The 23,290-nt window shown below is 38.5% G+C and overlaps 2 protein-coding genes across 4 annotated transcripts in view; one reads left to right on the top strand and one right to left on the bottom strand.

The window, feature by feature from the left end:
• Nucleotides 1-107: 107 nt before the first annotated feature.
• Nucleotides 108-15,591, bottom strand: gnsa (glucosamine (N-acetyl)-6-sulfatase a). Of its 2 annotated transcripts, XM_085386465.1 has the most exons (15): nt 15,278-15,336; nt 12,521-12,580; nt 11,641-11,750; nt 10,635-10,841; nt 9,339-9,404; nt 7,224-7,322; nt 6,667-6,834; nt 6,427-6,509; nt 5,683-5,801; nt 5,267-5,370; nt 4,344-4,445; nt 3,955-4,065; nt 3,731-3,841; nt 3,078-3,238; nt 108-2,693 (listed from the first exon to the last, which is right to left on the bottom strand). In XM_085386465.1, the coding sequence occupies exons 3-15, from the start codon at nt 11,740-11,742 to the stop codon at nt 2,618-2,620; spliced, it is 1,509 nt and encodes a 502-aa protein (XP_085242591.1). In that variant the 5' UTR covers nt 11,743-11,750; nt 12,521-12,580; nt 15,278-15,336; the 3' UTR covers nt 108-2,617. The 2 variants fall into 2 exon arrangements, with proteins under 2 accessions (XP_085242591.1, XP_085242590.1); XM_085386464.1 differs by lacking the exon at nt 11,641-11,750 and having other exon boundaries at nt 15,278-15,591.
• A 967-nt stretch (nt 15,592-16,558) lies between these two features.
• tbc1d30 (TBC1 domain family, member 30) overlaps nt 16,559-23,290 on the top strand; it is a 28,929-nt gene continuing 22,197 nt past the window's right edge. For both annotated transcript variants that reach the window (XM_085386882.1, XM_085386881.1), the window contains exons 1-2: nt 16,559-17,464; nt 21,571-21,735. In XM_085386882.1, coding sequence (XP_085243008.1) covers nt 16,951-17,464; nt 21,571-21,735 — 679 coding nt within the window. In that variant the 5' untranslated portion in view covers nt 16,559-16,950. The remainder of the gene's footprint in view (nt 17,465-21,570; nt 21,736-23,290) is intronic.

The raw sequence follows: 23,290 nt of genomic DNA, 5'->3' as shown, positions 1-23,290 counted from the left end.
AATGACAGTAGGACTGAGGCAGGTCAGAAATGTAATTTAATAAATATTTCAGGCAGTGTGGGACACTTTGGGACCTTTTTAAAGTGAAAAACTGAAGCAGAACATGATTGCTTTAGAATAGATCTTTATTTGGACAAAAACACAAGCCAAAAATACATAATCAAAAACTACTCAAGGGTGCCAAAACGACTGAACTGTTCTGACAGAGCGGAAAGTGCATCAGTGAGTCCAAGATACGATCAGTGATCAGTTGTATGGGGGAGGCGGCAAAACAGTCCAGTGGAGGATTTCGATGATCACGTGAATTCAGTCCAGTTTTTTGAATACAGAGCAAGAGGCAATACATGAACACAATAATATTATTAAAGAGTAACAAGACAGTAGAACATGGGAAAGTCTTTTCGGTTCTCAGTCAACATGACACGCAGTCTGTTTTAAAAACAGATGTTTAGCATTTTCCCTCTGAGGTTTCCACCTCAGAGTGATCTGCACACATCTTACTGAACATAAATTTTACAAGTTTGAACATCAGCACAATGTTTTCAGTTCACGTAGGCCATGAATTTGTGTGTCTCAAGTTTGAGAAGTGCATCAGAAATGTAGTTTTGCTCCATCTTTTCCCCACTAGGATGGTTTTGGAAGGGTTGTTTGGTGCACGGTCTTTTATTTTGAAAGGTTACAGGATGCTCTGTACTGTTGCTACATCTGACTTGCTGTCCTCCTATTTTTGGCAACCTGTGGCATATCTCGTCTTGTGCCAAGGATTCAATCGGAGTTTAATTGAGGGGTCGGCAGAATAATGTCAGCAAACTCTTATTTTTAATTTTAAAAAACCCTTATTAATTAAAATTAAAAGTTTTTTGTTTTGTGTAATCTCTCAAAAACAAACACTCGTCGTTTATCTTGGACATTGTGCTAAATTGGGAAGGGGGATCGTGTTAGAGTTACCATATAAAACCTGGGAGACTGAAATGATCAAATTTTGTTTGCTACCTTCATCACAGGAGGATGTGCAGGGCAACTTGAGAGGGTAATGTGACTGTGGCTTGAACTTGAGTTGATTAATCAGTCGTATAATTCTGATAATTTAAAATTTACTTGCTAAATAATTGTAAGATCTATTTGTTTCGGCCTGTCAGAGGAACCTCTTTTGCTCTGAGAACTTTGCTCTAAACCTGATAAAATTAACCTGAATACATGAACTGTTTACGAAAATCTTAAAGTGGAGCCTTGTTTGCAGTTTAGAGCTTGTATTTGCCGAAGTATTTCAAGTACAACTTTCTGCAGAGCCCCTAGAGTCCCTTAAGGTGCCATTTCCTTATCGTGCGCACAGGATTATTTATTATAAACTCCTACGTGTCTGTAATGAATGCATACAGCTGTAGTATAACGGAGAAAAATCTGCTAAAAAAGTTTTAGTTTGACCTAAGAAAGTTTTACGGTGTTAGGTAGTGGTTTGCAAGACAGGTTCATCCTCCAGTCCAAAGACCAAAGTTTTCAGCTAACGTCAGCACTTGTTTTTACTCAGGGGAAATATTGTAAGGAAAAAAAAATACTGTCTAGTCTGTTTTCTAGTTTTACGCAGATGGCTCCATTGATTAGATTACTGCTTTGAATAGAAACAAGTTTACTAATTGGTGCAAAATAAAAAAAGAAAACAAACCCCAAAACAACAACAACTAAAATTGGAGTAGAAACTTCTTGGACAGACTTTTGTATCATTAACTACACAGCAGGTCACATTATTTGTCAAACAACTACAATGAACAAAGGCATTAAAAATAAAGTTGAAATTCCGGTTTAGTTACTCAAAGTACCTGAAGTAAATCTATGCTGGCATCCACCAGTTAAAGAGGGCCTGATCATATAATCCTTATACCATAATATAACTAAAATAAATGGGTTATTTTTAAATTAAACTACCTTACAGTTGTTATGAAGAGTTAGATTAACGGTAAAGACCAGAACTGCTTTTTGTAGCAGCCTGTAAATGTGTTTATTTCTAGTGCTAAGTTTGACATTTTAACATGGGGAATCTATTGGGACTGCCTCACTTTTGAAGCCACCCTCAAGTGGCCATTAGAGGAACTGCAGTTTATGCCACTCACAGTGAGCAAAGTCATATAAGTGAATTTATAGTAAAATTTAAAATGAGTGCATGAGATAGGGGGGGAAAAACAGTCACACCTAATGGGAAAGTAAGGGCTCTGTAGCTTTCTCTGATAAATTCAAGTGTTCAACCATAAATTAAACATTTAGAAGAGTGAGTAGTTGAAAGGAATTAAAGTGATATGTTCAGTGCAAAGTAAGGCTTATATGAAAACAGGGTTTTAATTCATGGCTTGCCTCGTGTAAATCAGTTCTGAATAATCTGGCTCTCTTTCACACCTACTGACAAAATAATTGAAAAGCAGTCCAAACAGACAGTTTAAAAGGTGGGCCTCCTATCTTCCAGCAGCGCCATAATATGACCCCCACCTGATCCCTTCTCCATCCTCATCTTACAAAGAGACTGGCTCAGGAGGCCCGACAACAAGGCAACAACATCAGGAAAGGCTGAATACATCACTCAACGCAGCCTTTCTTCCCCAGCTTCCCCACATCCTTCGCAGTCTTCCTACTTCACTGTCTGCCTGAGTCTGCTGAGCCTCCAGCTGTGGCTGGTAAACATTTGCCGTGGGTCAAATTTATACCTGAGGGGAGGAAAATATCACAGGGTAGAATAATTAATGCTTGTGTGTTAATAGAGCCTGGAAAACTTTACTAGAAAGGTAAAAAAAAAAATGTAATTAATTAAAAACTAATTGCTGACTTAAATAGAACTCTTGAGTAACAGGATATTTTTATTTTCAAGGTATTTATCAAGAAATCACAACTCATTACATGAAAAATACTGAAAAGTACACAGTAATTGTGTATTTATACAATAGCCATGATTTAAATAGTTTAGAAAAAAGTGAATGCACGGGATAAACATTTAAATTCCCAAAAGTGTGAGAGAATTTACATATAATTTTATTGATTTAAAAAAAAAAAAAAAAAAAAAAAGATAAAATGCAGATTTTTGCTGAACAGACCTCGGATCGTACACGCCGGGTGTCCGACATGACTGTGCGGAGCAGGACTGCAGCATCATCAGCCGGTGGTTCATCTTCTCCAGGACTTCCTTGTCAATGGTTTTTGCAATGTTGGTCAGCTGGTACGGGTCTGCAGTCACGTTGTAGACTTCTACGAAAACCTACAGAACATAGACATCTGTGAAATATGCTAATGATTCAAAACTGAAGAAACTCAAGGACATGCCATTCTCGATTTGACCACTAGATGCCAGCAAATCAAAGACTTTCAAAACCTGCACACAGCGCTTTTAAACGTGCTATACGAAGCATTTTTCACATGGTAAATCCTCTTTTATCACTAGCGCTGCAACAGATGTTAACTTAAAAGTGAGACATTCCCAACTGTCCCAGTTGCTTGACTGATTTCTATATTAAGGATATGTGCTCACTTTCTTACACAAAAATATAAAAAGGAGCACTTTTGGTTAGTTCAGCTTTATGAACTAACCGTCACCAGATTAATGCAGCACAGCTAAGTTGCACAGCTAATCGTAGCCATCTTGCCTAACATTAGTGCCAACAAAAATAACATTTGAATACAAATGTTAGCTGGCTAGCTTGACAAATTGCTAAAGACTGAAAATCAAAAGCAAATAAATACAATACTATACCTCATTGTCATCAAATTCGCAGTACTGCAGGTTGGAAGAGCGGGCGATGGTGCGCACACAGGCGTAAGTGTTGTTGTAAGAGTCCTCACACACACAGTCTGGGAAACACTCCTATAGAAAAAACGTTTGTTATTGGTGTTTAATTTTTGGTGCCGCTGAAAAACCCCAAAAAACAAAACAACCCACAACAACAACAAAGTTTTACTTCATCCCTGTTTCCATACCGACACTCCGGGACCCAGTAGCGGGCAGGCAGGGTCCGACTTGTTCCTGCCCTCGCCTTCGTACTCCACCAGGATGTCTGTTCTCCAACTGCTGCCGTTCATCTTCCCCTCCTGGTGACACACACAGATATGAACAAGTGTGACTTTAAATTTATTTTGTTACCTAATAATCGTTACTGAGTTTTGTTGATAAGTTGTCATTTACCTCTTATTATATTATTAGTAATGTGTTGATGTGGCAATTGATCAACATTTGATGATGTAAAAATATCTACAAATAAAAGGATTTATTTGTGTACTTGGGTCTGACTAAGCATATTAATATTCAACCGTCTCCTTTACCTTGTATTATAGACAACAAAAGCAGAACACAAGCTTAGTTTTCTCACCATAATTGGCAGAAACGACATGCCGTCCATTTGGGTCTTGTTGACGTTGTACCCGGCGATGTCCAGGATGGTCGGGCCAAGGTCAACGTTCGCTACCAACATCTGGAAAGACAAAAGAAACACTCAATCCAACAAATGTGGCCAGCAAAATGGATGCACCATCTCTAAACACAGATCCTGTGCATCTGTTCAAAGTAGATTTTTTTCCTCTCTTTGCTGCTTTTCCTCTTTTTGGGACCAACAGGAGGGCTCATGCTGCTACACTGAATATAAATCCACTAACAAGATAAAAACAGGATATGCATTTATTTATAACACATAGGTGACTAATATTTACTGCTTTATTACTTTTACTTTATTTAACCAAGAACTAATACCAAAAACATCAATGGCAACAAAGTGTGAAACATCAATTAAAGTCAATGTTTTCTACCAGCAACAAGGATAATAATATTCAGCCAAAACATATGCAGGTAGAAGTAACTGCAAATGTTCTCAAACTTTCTGGATTGTGGGTGGTTCCACTGAGTTTCTGGTGATATGATGTTAATTGTTTCAGTTTTTAGCTCTCAGTTTACACCCCGATGTCCAAAATAAACTAAATATGTGTAAAATGCAAACAAAAACAGAATGCAGTGATCTGTGAGGGAGTTATAGATAACTTAAAGTGAATGGAAACTTAAACACTGGCCTGGATCTTGAAAGAATATAGCATCCGTTTAATTTTTATGATAGTAACGCTTTAAAAAAACCTATACTGGAACCATTTCCTTAAATATGTCAGAGGTTATAAGATTATAATATAGACAGAGAATATGATTTCAACAGTAACTGTATTAATAGAGGATCAGTGAATAATGATAAATACTAAATATTGATTAGAGAGCAAGGGCATCTCATCTTTCGTGTGTGTGTGTGTGTACCTGGCTGGTCTGGTTGGGTTTGATATTTGGTCCTCTGACCATGAGAGGAACTCTGATGTCAAACTCATACAGCTGCCTTTTATCCACTGGGAGAGAGAACTGACCTGAAACAGGAACAGAGTCCTTTCATTTTCTTTACTCTGCATCCAAAAAACAAGTCTCACGCACTTCTTATCATCTGAGACGTCACTTTTAGGTTGTGACTGAGATTTGGCCACATTTTCAACAGTACTGACAATTTTAAAGCAGTTTTGTTTCTCATGTTTTAAACCTTTGGAGGTATAAAAGGGTGGGAAACAATTAGCAGTGAGAGCTAACCAAACCCTACCACACTAAAAACCTTGTGAATGTTAAACTATCCTCTGAAAAACTGTAGATGTTGAAATAAAAAACAAAAAGCGCTCGCACAGACATACCTGTGTGATATCCATTATCAGAAGTAAAGAAGATGTAGGTATTGTTCAGTTCACCTCTGACCTCCAACCTCTTCACTATTTTCTCCACCAGGTCGTCCACTGACAGTAACGTTTGCCACCTGTAGGACGAGATAAACCGGGAATGAGTGGTCTGTAAGGGTCTACCTTACAGTATAAAGTGCCTAAGTCGACTGTCGTTGTGATTTGGTGCTGTAGAAATAAAATTGAATTGAACTGAAGCCTCGTAGCTGCATTCTGGATGATTTGCTGACCCTTTGTAGGACTGTTTTCTTGTCATTGGTCGGCTATAGCAAAAACTAAGAGGTGTTCTCTGGGCCACTACACCAGGCTCATCGAGGCTGTAAAGCACAATGTGATGGTGGAGTCCAAGCAAAGGATGACAGACTCGGGGATGAAGCAGCTGATTATATTTCATGTCAGAAAAAACTTGGCCAATAAAATATTTACAGTGGAGAAACGTATAAATGGTATTTTTAAATTAATATGGACTCATTTAAGAAAGCTGGTGGCCAGAAAGGAGCTGCACACACACTGCTGCAAAAACAAGCTAAATCTGTGGGAAACTATGTTAAGACCTGAAGGTGAAAAGAAAGGAGGAGAATTAGGAGGATGTGAAAGGTGACAGAAAGCAGTGGTCTGGTAAGGAGCTGAGGAGGATGTTTCAAAAAGGAAATAAGGAAGTGGAGCAAAGAAAGAGGAAGGTGAGGAGGTGAAGCGACTGACCGTCCCCTGAAGGCATCATCCAGAAACCGAATGGAGGAGTTTGACATGGGAGTTTTAGCCTGTCTGATCAACCAGTGTTTGTCCTGAGGGGAGAAATGAAAGTGATCATGATTAGCAAGGTCCTCTTTAGCGTAGAGACTGATGTAACCCAACAGAACTTATTAACAGAGCGCTTTCTTCCATCTTACTTTGGAACCAGCGAAATTCAGCAAGAACTTTAAAAAAAAAAAAAAATTCTACCTTCCCGTGGACGTTGAAGTTGGGATCTCGGGGAGCTTTGGTGTTGTTGAAGCGTTTCTGGTACTGAGGTGCTGCCGTCCAGGGGGAGTGGGGGGCCGGCGTGGACACCATCATGAAGAACGGCTGGTAGCTGGTTTTATACTGGAGGAAGTCTAGAGACATGTTGGCCTGAGAACGAGGAAGAGAGTGATCAGAGCCTTTGATCGCTGATCATTTCTGCATGTGACCCTTACATCATTGTACATGGCTGTCTCTCTGTCAGACTGTTGGTCTTACCAACAATATAAAAGAAGTTACCTCTTTTTCTCTGACATTATATTAAGTCAAACATAACAAAAAAAAAAAAAAGCGGAGTAGAGCCCTCTCTCTTAAAATCTGGGGGGGGGGGGGGGGGGTTTTCACCCAAAAACCTTTACGGTAATTTATCAAGCAGACATGAATTCTGTCTTTTCTATTTTGTCCCTAAAAATGGAAGTGTGAACCAAAAACTGTCTTTACATTTGTGGCTATATAAATGAAGTAAAGGACGGTGTGCAGTCATATCAAAGGTCTCTCACCAGTAGATCTGTCAGGTAATCTTTGCTGTAGTCGGCTCCGTGCTTCTGAGCCTTCCCATTCACTGATAGTGTGTAGTTGTAGTATTTAGAGTTTTTATCCTGGAAAACACAAACGACACGACTCTGTAAAACACTTCAGGTTTAAAGAGCCACTCGGATCATGTGTAAAGAACTGCAAATTATTACGTAAGCACATGTACCATCCTCTTCATTTCAGATTTCCCAGCCTTAAATCACACAGAATAAAACACCTAGTGGAAGAAATCATTTCCAGGAGTGTATTATATGTATGTATCTATATAATCTTGGTCTAAGAAGCTGAAGTGAATTTTAAGAAGTCAATATAAAAAGCCTGATATTTATTTTTGAACCATGCACGGGGTTAGGGTTAAGAAACCTGGAAACCTTCAGGGTTCAGAAAAAAAGTCCTCTTTCGCACTGACTAAAATTTAATTATTTTTCTTAAAAACAGCACTTACAACTGTTGCTCACAGCTGATCACATGAAGTCACCAATGATCAGAGACGAGCTGCAGTTCATGGAAACATATTGTTAAAAGTTCCCTCAAAGCATAGTGATAGTGACTCTGGTGCAGCGCCAGAAGGATTATTGGCTTAAACTGCCAAAATCATATAAATCGCATGAGTCTCGCTCTTTGTTATGATAAACTTCCAAGTCATGGGACCACGGCTCTAATCTGTGTTTGTTCATCCAGTGACAGTGAAGATAAACCAGTCTGCACGGCAGTCTGGACGTGACCTCTGACTTCTGCAAACCAGTTAGAGACCTTCTGTAAATCCACACAAATCTAACTTTAGCCTTTTTATTAGTCTGTCTCCTTATTTAGCCACATGACTGCCTACATTTCACAGTGGTGTGTGAGGTAGCTTCATATCAGATCTGATTTAATCAGAAATACACATTTTTGCAACATTAAATATGAACTGGGAACTCATGGAAATAATAAAACAAAGAAAAATATGGATAAAAAACAAACAACTTTTGTGTGTCAAGATGGTGATAAAAGTGAGACAGACATTCTGCAACCTCGCTTTAATAAAGAATAACCTAAATACAACCAGCTGAGTCAAGATCTCTATTGCAAAGTCATGGAGATTTAAAAATTACACATAATGCTCAATTTTCTGACCAATTTTCTGATACTGAACTTGTCCTATTTCCCATCAGTAGCAGGGAAAGAACTACATTGGTTGTACTGCGCAGACCATCTGAAGCTGAAGAAGATCATTAACCGCAGAATACAAACTGCACTTTATTTCCTCACTTGAAAGGAAAGAGTAGCAGAGAGTTAATTCGATACGCTCCCATGGTACTACATCTAAAACTCTTATATGTCCTTCTCCCCGGCATTAACAGTTAAGGTTTGCACCTTAGGAATTAAGGGATAAGATGCTTTGTAAATGACTTCTCTTCTGACAGATTTAATCCTAACTTTTCAGGGAAATTCGCAGTAAACATGATGGTTTTAGGATTTAAACAAGCCTTCATTTCCAGGAGCTGAATTTTCCTTTGGAGCAGCATTTAACTCAGATGTTGAACTAAATAAACTCAGTTTGATTGATAGCATCAACAGGCAGACGCCCAAAATGACCACATCATGTGACGATCAATACATCAATCACTGTTCACAGAGACAGACGAGCAGCTTTATTGCAGATGCAGAATTTGCTAATAGAAAACGTAAGACTCCAATCAGCAAAGGCAGCCGAGTCTCTAAACAAGTTCTCAGAAGAAGCAGCGAAGCCACAGACACTTTGGATTGTCTAAGAAAAATGCTGAGGAATAAAAGCAGTAATAGAAGAGCAGACGAACACAAGGCAAAATGATGCTGCAGTGAAACATGACAGCTCAAATTCACGGCTGTTTCTTTACTCTGGAGTTTAACCCTTAGGTTTATAAGACCTCTAAAGACAAAGAGGGCCAAATGTTCCTCAGACCACAGGAATTTGAGTTTCTCAGAAACTTGTGGAGTCAGTCCAACTTGAAATGGTATAGTTTTGAGATTATAGTTGCATGACTGTCTCCGACAATAAGGTAAGCTCTAAAACTGGTCCATGATCTATAAAAGCAAATAATGTGAACATTCAGACTTACCAGCCCGACCCAGTAACTCCAACCTGGAGGAATGTGCTCCACTCCACCAGCTTCCGAGTGCCCATACTGCAAAATAGCATAAATGTTGAGTATGTGCAGTTCTGCATGACGAGATGAAGAGAATTACCCTGCAAAAAAAATAGATGAGCACGACATATAAACGCATATGTTCTTCATGGTTTCCATTTCAGACCTCACCGCCACGTTTCAAAAAGATTTCCACCTTTCAGACAGGATCGATTTGCTCAGCAAAACAGTATTTAAACCAAATTTAAGTGTAAAAGTTTAATTTTTTGTTGAAATACATTTTGTTGAAAATCATTTATTTATTTGAAACATAAATGACATCACAGCTGATTTCCATGTAGAGACATTTGCAAGATTTTTAGTTATCTTCCAAATTCCCTGCGAGCCACACTGTGTGACATTGATCTACCTGATGTATGCGACTGTACAATGACGTGAATCATGCCGTGTTTATTCTGCAGGACTCGACCTGCTCAATCCAGTTTGAAAATGTTCTTTCATTTTCTGGTACATAAATGCTCAAAGACAGAGTGAAAAGGAGAAGTAGCAAAACAGGCCCAAGTGGCTTTTTTGGTGACACTTTAAACGTCCTAACAAACAGGACGTTCTGGTTCTCTATTTGACCATCTGTTAATCACAAGGGGAGATGTAACCTTCACCCTCAGATGATAGATCGTATGACTGCACATCTAATGACAGTCTCCTGAACAATGCAGTAAAGATGCCTCACTTTTATGCATCTCTGACACATGCATACGATTTAAAACTTCAATATATTTTATTTGAAATTACAATATAATGATATTTATGTACAAAGTTTACCTACTCAGAGAGAGGTATACTAGAAAAAGAGGCAACAAATCTGGTTCATACAGGAAAAATTAAATAAAATATAATGCAAGTAATTTTAGATATTGGATAACCCAAGTTATTTTATAGAAAAGAAAAACACATAATTATATTTTAAGTAAACTTAAGTAGTGCATAACTAATTTTACAGGACAAGAGATAAATGACACTGTACGTTTCCACATTTTAAGTACTGTAAACAACTGTAATTAGCTAATTTTCTGGAAATGTAGTGGTTAAAAACAAACAAAAAAAAGAATATTCTGTGTTTTTCAATTCCATTTAATTACAGGGGAATTACACCAACAAATTATTTTTTAGCTCCTTCATTCTTCAGATAACAGCGCAGTACAAGAACAAAGGGGGACAACCTCTTACTAAAGGCAAGTCACCGATTCTGGCAAAAAAAGAGACACTCACCTGGTTGAGATATTTCCCAGCAAAGAATGTCTGGTAGCCAGCGGAGGCCTTCAGTAAGGCGGGGAAGGTGTGCGGCTCCTCGCTCTTCTGCCAGGCTTTGCTGCTACAGTTTCCATCCAAGGTGTTGTTGATGACGTGGTGGTTGTGGGGGTATTTCCCCGTCAAGATGCTGGCACGACTGGGGCAGCAGAGCGGGCTGGCAACAAACTGAGGGAAAAAGACGCGAGACGAAACTGAAAGGATTTTCTTTAATTATATTTGACTTGTGATTCTCTACATGCAGCTTTTATGTAAAGTCATTTTAGATAATGCTACAAAATAATGTACAGACGCAAAGCAGGGCTAAAACGATACACTTAATAGTCCCTGAAAGCTGTATATAAAAGATGTACAAAATGTTGGGTCTGAAAAGTAAAGCTAGCGCAAAATGTCTTAAAATGTCGTTCTTTCTAATGGCCAGCAGGGGGCGACTCCTCTGATTGCAAAAAGAAGTTATATAGAAGTGGGCGAGAATTTTTTTTCCCTACTTGATTAATTTATTACCTTAAACACTTTCTCAATAAATTTATGGTCCCAGTTGGTCAAGTCAAGTCTCACTTTATATTCATATGGTTATTTGAAATTTTATGGTCCTATTTAGTGTCCAAAAGAACCATAAAACAGGGTTTACTTTAGGGTTAAGCTACCTTGTGATTAGGAGCTTGCTGCATTAGCATGTAGCATATCTGTTTTTTTTTGTTTTTTAAAACCTGGTCCTTCCTGCATTTGTGCCGTGAAGCTACGATCTCAGGTTTCAAAAGATTTCACAAATCAAATGGGTGATATTACAGTAGCTAAGTCCATCTTTGATATACAGTCTATGCTGATGACAAGAGGAACATGTAGGCAGTAGGGCTGGGCGATATATCGAGTTTTTTTTTTAAAATATAGATATATTTTCATACGAGATATAAGATGTGACAATATCGTTTATATCGATATAGTCTATGTTACGTTATAATTATACTTGTGGAGCCGCAGGTTTGCCTCTCTCTCGTCCACTTTTGTCTCTACGCAACGTTACTCGGCCTCGCCTCTCCTTCACTGAACACAACTCCGCCTCCCCCATAGCTTCACCTGCAGGCAATGACAAGATGAAAGCGGAAAATCTCCGTTAGCGAGTTACCGTGCGTGGGGCTGGACGGCGTCAACGTGCTAACGAGCTAACCGCGCTAACGACATGCAGCCCGGAGGGGCTGCACGGCCTAAAATCCTTTCATTTTCTCATAAATCGACAGTGCGCCTTATGTATGAATTCTGGTTGTGCTTACTGACCGCGAACCGATTTTATGTGGTACACAGCGCTCAGCAATCTGTCAAAAAATGTTTTAATATGACTTTGCTAAGCTACGGAGCTGCACCGCTTGATAGATTGTCGGAGGATTACGGCTACCGAGGAGGAGCCTCGCGGAGTGATACGTGTGTGTATAAGGACCACAAATGGCACCTGTTCAGAGACGTGGTGCAGCTGTGAAATCTGTCTTTGTTATTATGCTCAGCGTCTATTAGTTTACATTTTGACTGCACAATTGTGAGCTTTTTGTTATGCACAAAAACAACATTGTTTTCTTTTATTTATGGACCATGATTATTTAATAAATGCTGATAATTTATTTTTGAGTAATTTCTTCATGTACATCTACGCTGTATGTAAATAAAAGTGCCCGTGTGACATCTGGGACACAGTGTGACTAGAACTCTCTTTTTGTTCTTAACTTATGGCTTTAAAAAAATAAATAAATAAAATAAAATCGAGATATATATCTTATATCGCCATCCAGCTAAAAAATATCGAGATATGAATTTTGGGTCATATCGCCCAGCCCTAGTAGGCAGGCTATACTTACTGCGTTTGTGAAGGTCATCCCTGCGTCACCAATGAGTTTTTTCGTCTTGTTCAGTGGATTCTGAAAGGAAAACACATTTTATATTTATTTATTTATTTATATGCACTGACATTAATTAAATTACCTGCACTTAAACTCTTTGTTTGCTTTTTGGCCATCAGCAATAACAGGATGTAGTTTTTGTCCTATTGAGAAGGCCGCTGTCATAGAAACGGCTTTTTTTTTTTTTTAGACCAGCAAATATTTGATCTATTTGAAACAGTGCTTTCAGAGGGTGAAATGCTATAATAAATAACACAAAGTTTAGTTCAGCATTGGAACAGCAACACTGGAAAAGTAAGTAAACGTACATTCATCACATCTTCCCATTTATGAAATTATAATCAAGGATTTCAGATTAAATGCCGATGACTGGATCTCTCTTAGGGTTTAAAAAACACTTGTTATCAAAGGATTAAAAAAAAAATTCGAAACAATTTGAAGAAATGCTTCAGCTCTAACACTAAATCCTCAAAAAGTGCTGTCAGAAAACTGACAAAGTCTCCAAGAAGCCCAAAGCAGACTTGTGCATGTACATTGGGGATTGGCTCAGAAGGAGAAATTGAGGTTTATGACATGATTAATTAACTGAAATGCTTTAGGACTATATAAAACAGGAAGTACTTCAATTAAAACCACCAAAATCTGTCAAAAGTGTCAGCAAACTGATGTCTGAGACTGGTGGACAATCAAGAAAAACACCCATATGATCTGTGCTAAACTGGGCAATCAGCATTACCTCATGATCCCAATGACAGAGTCTTTTCAACTGCAAAGTATTTTATCCATTGTTGTACTATTCACCTTTATCTGTAGATCCTGTTTGAAAGCAGACCACATGTTTGCTTGTGCAAAGATGTCAATAACACCAAAGGTTTCCATGTGGTGCCCTCACTTTTTCACATGACTGTGGTCTCAGACAGAGCAGAGATTACACACCTCTGGAAAAACACTGAGCATTTTGTGCACTAATCAGCACAAAATAAATGGATTAACATACTGTGGCTCTGTAATATAACTGCTGCTACAACTGAAGGTGAATTCGTGTAATACTAGGTTCAGATACTCAGAACTGAAAAATTTGTACCAAAACAGCACAAAATAATCTAAAGTTGGACTCTTTACTCAAACTAAAGACAAAAATAAGGCTCAGCATGTGTTATGATTTTTTATTTTATACATAAATTTAGCATCATGTTTAAATTAAGCTGTTCTTTAGGTAATGGCAATATCTATCAGTAGCTTTATATTAGATGTGGCTTGAAAGTCACCAGTGTGATGTAAATTTGATCAAAGTCAAGCATCAACATGTAGTCAAGAGTTTTTGGACACACACAGGTTAAGAGTAGAAATAAAGGCACATGATCTGCAACAACTCCTGACCTTCATTGATGATGTAAGAACATTTAACCTGCGAAACACAGCAGTTTAATGTTTTTGGATGGCATATCTACAAGCTATCAATCTGAGTACATGTGGGTTTGAATCAGCAGATGAAACGAGAAATAAATAAACCTACAAGTTTTTTTTTTGTATGTATCAGCAGTTTTTGTTTTGATTATTGTCTCACATCAGTTACTTTCCGCAGTGACTTTACAGAGTTATGTTTTACTCTTTTAAACAGCAGTGTCCATTAAACAGCATAAAGACCAGGAGTGGGTCAAAAAAATATGAACATTGTAGTGAAATCATTAATCACACTAATTTCTGAATAAAAAGATTTTCCGTTCTTGGTGTGATAGTGATGCCAGATTTACCATGGAGGGGTAAAAATGATCGGAAAGTGTCTTTAAATCAGTTGGTTTAATTTAAAGATGGGAAAATAATGTTGTTGCCGAGGTTTTGTGCCTTTCCCATCTGTAAACTGTAATGCACGTCACATGATCACAGGTCTATTTAGCCTTTTTTTAAAGACATCTTGGGCTATTCATTACCTGTTTGTAAACAAATCTCTCATGAAATGAAAGTAAATGTAACCTAAAATAATGGCTTATGTTCTACACATTTTTAAGAGGGGTGTGAACCTGGCATGATCTTAAAATTTGGCAGTTATTTCTTTCGCACTCTTACCTGCAGAGGTGAATCTAAAGAAGGGCACCGCATATACCGCACCTGGTCTCCATGACATTTATTTTAAAACTTTAAGTTGCTAACTAATCTAGCTCTATACTGCTAATTTAATTATTTTAGCATCGTTTTTGGGCCAGTAAAAGCCTGATTTAATGGGCCTGGAAGCCCAGTGGGGAGAAATGAAAGCTGGTCAGTTAAAATCATTTTATACCTTCTGTAAGCATAACACTTCTTTCTTTTTAAATATGTGTATAAATGTGCATGTAATAGTTTAACGGGCCTAGCCCACTTGAGATCAGATCGTGCTGTTTGACAGACCAGATTTAAAGTGTTTACTTTGGGATTATTGTAATTATTATGCATTACCATTACTGTCAGACTGGCTATTATAGCACAAACAACTCATTTACGTAGACCCAGTCTTTATAAACATAACATCCTCTGGCTGGCTAAAAACATTTCTTCTAGATTTGTTTTTTAAATTATAATAAAAACATTGGTGGTGATGGATTGACAAGCCTGCTGACTCTGTCGGATGCTTGCATGATGTTTGCTGTCAGGAATGTTAGCTGTCAGCTTTATCCGATCTGGTTTAATGTCATTAAAAAAAAAGACAATGTCATGACTCTCAGATAAGCTCCTACTGACCAGACCCCCGATAGCGACGTCCAGGTCGTCGGTGAGGATCAGAACGATGTTAGGTCTCCGGGAAGAGCTGGCCCCGCTGCTCCCGCTTAGGTGGCTCCACAAAGTGACGCAGATCAGGAGAAAGCTGAACATCTTCGGCCCGGAGCAGCGAAAAGAGCCCATTTTCTTCATCCAGCTACAAACTTCTGAAGCAGAGTGTCTCTACCATCCACGTTGCGCCTTATAACAGCGTGAAATGGAGAGGCCGCTCCTCCGTGACGGCAAAAACACAGGCACGAGCTCAACCCTGACTCAACGCTTCCCTGTTTGCTGGCCACGTGGTGTACGGAAGCCCGCATCATTTGATTTGTAGGCGTGTACCAGTGACTGTCAGTGGCGTATACCCGCCCCTCATGACTACAGCTTTTATTTTATGCTTTAATTTTCTTTCTTTCTTTCTTTCGTCTATCTGTAAAAAAAAAAAAAATTCAAGAGCAATCCTTCAATTAACTTCGCTTTTTAAACAGATTTGCTTCTTAGCAATCAAAATATAGCCAAAGATTTTATCGTACCAGACTGCGATAAACATTTAGTTTCTACTCTAATGCCAAGCTGACGTCAATTCAGAGATTTCTTTGTGATCACCTCTTATGTAATCAAATCACCTTTTCAAAAATGCACATGTTTATTACATTTCTATGAATCTATGAAACGTAAAAATTCAGAACAGTTTCATATGAGTTTTTAAAAATCCGCATTTGGGGCTGGGTTGTATACATTTCACTGCTGGGACATATTTTTGATTGCATTATTATGTTTCTTGTATCAGTTAGCATGAAAATCAACCAGGCTCAAGAGAAATGTACATTTTTAAACAAACACAAGATGTGCTTTTTCATGCTTATTTCATCCTTTACCGTGACACTGGGCTGTTAGAATATGAATATAAGTTACAGATCATTGAAATTTGCCAAGGTAAAAAAACAAAACAAAAACAAAACTCCTGTAAGCTAGACTCACATTGCAAGGATTTTGAAAAATCTAAAGACCTGAAGTTATTTTTATATGAAAGGAAAGCTGTGAAAGATTCACTGCTAAAAGATGGGCCTTGTATTAAAATTTGGGTAAAAAGTATATGTTTCATATCTACTTCATTTTAGCCTTTATTTGTTTATTTAAAATAAATGTATCAATACATATTGAAAAGTTGTTTTTTTTTTTTTTTATCTTTATTTATACACATATTGAACGTTTAGAGGAGTCACATTACGAATTTCCGTGCAAACGTTAATGAATTGGTCCTCAAAGGTGAAAGCGGATTGGTCGAGATACTTTTGGGCTCATCTCTGATTGGCCAATGGAGCAGCTCCCGGCACCTGTCGCACCTGTCGCGCGACCTGAAGAAAGTTTGGCAGCAGTTGGAGAAGTTCAGCGTAGTGGGCTGGTCCATTGTGTAGTCCTGGAGGGGGGGGAGCAGTGAATTCCAGTTCTGAATATTCAGGAAGGAAAGTAAAAGCCGCCAGACGAGTCTCCACCTTTCTGAGGTGAGAAATGGAGCGCTCCAGGAACTCTATCCTCTTCGAAACGCTCTAACTTTGTAACTTAAAGCAAGTCAGGAAAATGACAGTTTACTGTTAAAACAGTTGCAGCAGGATAAGAGAGCTCATTCGTTTTGTTTTCTCTTAATAAAAACAATGGCGTCGAGGGTGAAAGTAAACGGGAATGAACTTTTAGAAGTTGACATATGTGACGGTGGCTTGCGCTCCGAGGAAGAGAGCGAGGTTTATGCCCACTCTGCTGCCTCCCTGCAGGACGATTTCTCTGGCTTTCAGCAGTGGACGAGCCCCACCGAGTCATCGAATGACACATCATCATGTCCGGGAGAGCAGGAGGTGCCCAGAGAGCGTGGACAGCCGCCTGGCACCTTTACTGCCACCCAAAGGACCAACGCGGCCGGTGACAGCGACTCTGAATCTGTGGGAGATGCAGTCAGAACTCCGAGGGCTTCCATAGTGGACTGTCTCCTGGTGGAGCTTTATGATACATACAGCGGAGGCAGCAGGAGGAATGCGGACAGCTGGGACAGCTCCACGGAGGCGTCCGGGTCCGATGCCTTCCTGGGCCGCAGTAACTCCGGGTCCAGCTTCCTGCAGGAGTTGCAGGAGAAGCACACCAGGAGGCACCAGATGAACTACCTGGCTCAGAAAGGTACAGACTGATCATTCAAACTCAACCACCGATTATCTCTTTTTCCTCCTCTATAAATGATGCTTACCACCTGTTTGTTTTATGGCTGATATTATGTGTTTTTGGTCCGTTTTATTCCTGCATTATTGCACTAACAAGTAAGGAAACAAAGACATGTTTTTTAGCCCATTTATATAAAAAAGAAATCTTGCATATTTTGAAGACTTTCACCACTTCATCGCACAATTTACTGTCAAATCGTATTCACAACAACAGGTGTCTAAATGTGCTTTATCTGGAAAGGCCCTGCAATATTAGAGAGAACCCCAAACAACAGATGAGCCCTTATGAGCAAGCACTTGGCAACAGTGGGGAGGAAAAACTCCTTTGCCTCCAGTTTGACCTGGCTAATGCTCAGTCTCACACACTGAAACGAATGCTAGTTTGAAATGACCATAGAGGTTGAATGAGGTAATAGAGAAAAGAAAACCATACCATGGAAATGCAAGGATCTTAAAATGGTATTGTATTCCTTATAGGTCAAATGGACAAAGAAATTTGGATATTTTATGAAGGGTCATTCCATAAAAATCTTTCCCAAATATGGAAAAATTCAGAATTAGCATTCTTTTATTATTATTTTATACAGTAACTGTTGTCTTTTTAATTAAGTAGGGGGAGGTTTTACCTCCTTACTATGAATATTTTCACTTTTTCCTGGCTCAAATTGAGCTTTTGTGAGGTGAGTATGCATGCAGGTGCAACTAGTCCACATGTTGTTTAGACAGAGTGTGCATTTTACCTGACTGAACAGAAGTTGTGCATTTTTCTGTTATTTCATTTGGGCATTTGATCAGAATAGGGTATTTTAAACATGAGTACACTGAATCCCAAACACAATTGTGGTGGTTTTTGCATTGAAAGAAGATCTAAAATGCTTCAGTGGGTGCCAGAATTTATTTGCAGAGATCACAAACCCTGTTGATTGGAGGCTTTTTATCTGTCTTTTAATTCACACCTATAAATGATCTAGTTACTGTTTTCTTGCTCTCTAATTGAGACATTTAACAGAGCTTTTCTTTAAGCTTTGAGGTTATCTTTGTTTATTTTTGTAAAAGCTTCATCCCAAATCTTCTATAATTCATTCCAGAAGTCTCTGTAATGAGGAAGGCGTGTGTGTGTGTTTTCCAATTCACAGATACATCTTGATATATAGCTGATTTGTCTGTAAGTGTAATCAGATACTGGAGTGAGCCGAGCAGGCTGAGTGTAACAGTGTTCAGACTGTTACAATGACAGAGACAGAGTGCACTGACAGCTCATTTACTCGCGTCCTTCATTGTTGCCCCAGATTCCCACTTGGCATGTTACTGTGAGGTCCATGCTGCCATTGTTTCCTCTCGTTTAAAGGAATCCTTCAGTCAACACGGGCAGACCTGTGACTTCAGTGTTTGCACTCTCCACTGCTGAGGGTTGGTATGAGTTAGACAATGCTCAGGGCTGCCACTCAGGAAGAGGAAATACTCTTAAATAATACCTGAAATACCAGCCAAAATATGCATACTCGCTTTGCTCCTGTGTTTGGTCAGGAATGGTCCGTGGAAAAGTTTAAAACCCTTTTTGGTAAATGTTACACTTTATTGATCGCTCCAGGGCAGCACAGTTTATTAGCTACGCTTACGCACTCTCGTTTGTATAAGGGATCGACATATCCAACTTTTCCCTGCTTTGATAACTTACAGATATCTTGGCTTCATGTGCCATTATGCTGGGAAAATATTAGCGTTATTACACTTAAAAAGGCAGAAACTTGTGCTTTTAATTAAGTACATTTCCTTTAACCTAAATTGTGGTTCAGCTAAAAAAACAAAATAAAACTGTAAATGCAAACTTAACTGAACTTCTTACACGCTAATGCGAAAGGTATAATGAATATGGGTAAAATTAAACAAAAAATGAAAAAAGGATTTTTTTTTTTAATATATTTTTTTGTTTTTGAAATGTAAAATTTAAATAACTACACAGCCCTGAATTCATGTATATGGTGATGGAGACCACTGATCTGATACAAGTGTTAATTTCACAAGCATATAAATGGTTGGGAATCTTTTTTTTTTTACAAATAAGGCTTGATGTAAACATTGCTCTCCTAACTTTGAAAGAAAAAAGGCAGGGTGGGGTACAGCGTCTGCATCACTGCAGCCGCTGCACCAATCTGTCTGTCGATCTCCCGCTCCCTTCTCCCATCACTCATGAACAAGACCCCGAGATACTTAAACTCCTCCACTTGGGGCAGTGTCTCGTCCCTTACCCGGAATGGGCAAATTTGAACCATCATTCAAATTTTTTTTATTTTTCAAAGATGACCTGAGTATACACAGGTTTTCAAAGGTTAATTCAATTATAAGGGGAAAAAGTTATCCACACCTACCTGAACTTGTGTGAAAATTGGCAGCAAGAACTGCAATCAAGCATTTGTGATAACTGGTGATGAGTCTTTCACGTTGCTGTGGAGGAATTTTGGTCCACTCTTCTTTGCAGAATTGTTTTAATTCAGTTACACTGGAGGGTTTTCCAGCAAGAACAGCCTGTTTAAGGTCATGCCAAAGCATCTCAATTTAACCAAAGTCCTGGCTTTGACTAGGTTACTGCAAGACCTTAATTTTGCTTTTTGGACACGCTGGTTTGTTTCAGATCATTTCATTCTGTGTACCTACTCAAGCTGGCACAGTACAGTACTATGAATTCCCCTTAAAAAGAAAAGCTTCATCTTCACCAGTGTTGTTGAACAGTTAGTTGGACATTTGAATACATGAAGGCCGTCAGTGTGTGTTTTACCACTCGCCATTCAAATCTGCAACACAGCAAAGCCGACTCTGGTTATCAGCGTGGTGATGTGGGGGCTATTTCAATGAAATCAGAGCATAGTTTCAGGATCAGGTATCAGGATGAATGAAATGAGACTAAATGGTAAATGGCCTGCATTTGTATAGTGCTTTTCTAGTCCATAGGACCCCAAAGCGCTTTACACTACATTCAGTCATTCTATGCAGACTACTGCAGAAAAGCCACAAGTGTCATCAACGGTTGTGCCACCAAACTGCTGAATCTTTGCTGTTAGCAACCAGCGCACTACTGGTACAGCAAACACAGAACAGCATATAATTGAATCAAGTAGATGGACAGATTTTACTGATACCAGATCCACCATTTTGAGTCGGGATCTGACCAATAACTAAATATCAGATTTGTGCGTCCCTAATTGGCAACCAGTGACTGGCTGCATTAGACTCTTACAGTTGTGAAAATTGATACAATGTCTGTGGATATATTATTTTTATTAGCTTTAATCCAAATGTATTTGCAAAAATAATACACACACCAAAAAGCTAAATGCATAACATCCAAAGTTTATGTGATTTGTCTGTGTGGTAGTTAGCAGGATTAATAATTTTAAAAAAAAGTTATTGATTTATTTGAATGGCTTGTCCGTCCATCCTTCGATCCTTAATAGATGTATATCACAATGAAGTAAGAACTACTTTTAACTGCTCTTGTATCTGTTTTATTTTACACATGAGAAAAACAACCAAAAGTGTCCCCTGTTTTTCCTTAGATCTATTGCTGTGATCAGATTTTAAACGCCATGTTTCCATTAATGGGTGGAGGGTTTGTGTTTATGTGGCACTGCTGATCTGGTTTTCATTTCCTCCTTTGCCTGCAGCTTGGAAAAACAGGCTAATGAGTGTGAGATTATGATTTATCAGAGGACTGCAGATATCACGGGTGTGTCAAAACTGTGCCATGGCTTTATTTTGAGTACATATTATTGTGGAAAATATGTGTTTGAAAAAGATGTAGGTTAAAGAAAGACACATGTTCCTAAAATGTGATCATCTGAAAAAGTTAGAGATCAATAGATGACGTAATTTTGGGCTGTTACTGGCATTTAAAATAATGATGATAATAATAATAATAATAATAATAAATGCTGTAAGGGCAGCACAGGTCGAGCAGTGGTTAGCAATATTGCCTCACAATAAAAATGTGCTGAGTTCAATTCTACCATCAAGCCAGGGTTTTTTTGTGTGGAGTTTGTACCACCAATTTTCTGTGTTTGTTTTCAGCCCCAGAGGAGCTGCATTCAATCATCCAGGAGGTGAAATATCGTACAGGCCTTCAGTCGGCCAAGTTGATTCGCCAGCTGAAGAGACGGGACCGACTTTGCCACAAACTGCAGAAGAACTACGACATTATCACAGCGTTTCTTCAGGCCGTGTCACAAAAACGACGTAAGACTATACACTCATTGTTTTTATGTAATAGCAAACCAGGCAGGGTGACACAGGAGGTGTAACTGTGTGAAACAACAGGTGGAGGTCCTCTTAGCTGACTGCACTGAGCTGGGAAGGCCACAAAATCTGCACCATCCTTCAAAAAATTATATGAATATGAGTGGCTGAAAATGAACACAAATTATGTGTATCATTATTCACATTCTTTCTCTCTAATAAATTATGAAACGTCTCATGAGTTTATTTCATCTGAATTCAGGAGTGTGTATTAACACAGTGTACTTCTTAAAAAATCTACATGTTAACACTAATTCCATTATGGTGTGTTATTTAGTTATTGGTCATTATGGTCCATTTCAGCTCCAGATGTTTGTTTGGACTCAGCTAGGGTAGCTTTGTGTGATTCATGGTTTAAAATCATCTGTATTTATCTCATGCTGAATCTTGGTGTCTTTTGAAGGAGGCTATTTTAGTTGCTCTATTGTTAAGGTGTTCTTTGTTCTTATTGGCTGCCCATCGTAAGCACTAGGTTTGAACAGCAGGTAGGTAGAAGGTGAGATGACCATATTAAGGATGGCTTTTTCAATTCCATGCAAGCTGAGAATAGGAAAAAAAGGAAACAAAATAATTATGGATGGGTGCTGAAAGGACCTAAAATATTTTTGTGACACCTAGTCCGATATCATAAATCATGAAAGAGAAATGAAGTAGAATTTGGTTGTTTTTTTTGTGTGTGTGTGTGTGTGTGTGTGTGTGTGTGTGTGTGTGTGTGTGTGTGTGTTTTTGTTTTTTTTTTAAATTTATTTTAACAAAAATGCATTTATACAGGTCTTGTAAGGGTGCTCAGGTGTCTCTCCTGCACACCATTTTTTGTCTCCCTTGTCCTACTCGTCCATATTATATGTTATATTATGTGTTTTGTTCAGAAAGTATCCTGCATTTTGATTGGCTTTAGTGTAACGCTGTACATTAATTGAATTTCACATTTAGACTTTCAGAGCAACCCTTTGTTTGAAAATCAATTCCCTGTTTGTTTGTTTGTTTGTTTGTTTTTTAAATTTCATTTCACTGAAAAAATAAAGAGGTCAAAGATTCACTTTTAAGAGGAAACTTTAGGTTTCCATGTTTTTGCCACCAATTTATGAATCATGAGAAGCCTGTCGCTCAAAAAAAGGAAAAAAAAGAAAGAAATGGCAGCTAATGGAGGCGTTCCTACAGAAACCTGAATAATTACCAGACAACACAGCAAATGAAACATGGTTACTAATTTCACTTTTTTCTGTCCTTTTCTGCAAATCAGATGCAGACACACATGAGAGCCATTTTGTTTTTTTTAAATGGTCACATGTCAGCCTTGTTTCTGTGGCCTTTTTGGGGTTTAGATGGTTGAGGTTTCTCATCCTGTGGGACCTTTTCTTTGTAGTCAAACTCCCTGAAGTATCAAAATTACACTCTTATATTTTCAAGAAGCAGGTTGTGAATTAAGCAAATGGTAGATGCATGAACATGAATATCCTGACTATACTGATTATCTTTTACATCTTGGAAACAG

Source organism: Rhamphochromis longiceps, linkage group LG17 (genome assembly GCF_057381845.1).
Source record: "Rhamphochromis longiceps isolate RC_006_pf linkage group LG17, R_longiceps_female_GT1.1, whole genome shotgun sequence".
NCBI classification, from domain to species: domain Eukaryota; kingdom Metazoa; phylum Chordata; class Actinopteri; order Cichliformes; family Cichlidae; genus Rhamphochromis; species Rhamphochromis longiceps.
This window is presented reverse-complemented; position numbering and strand designations above follow the sequence as displayed.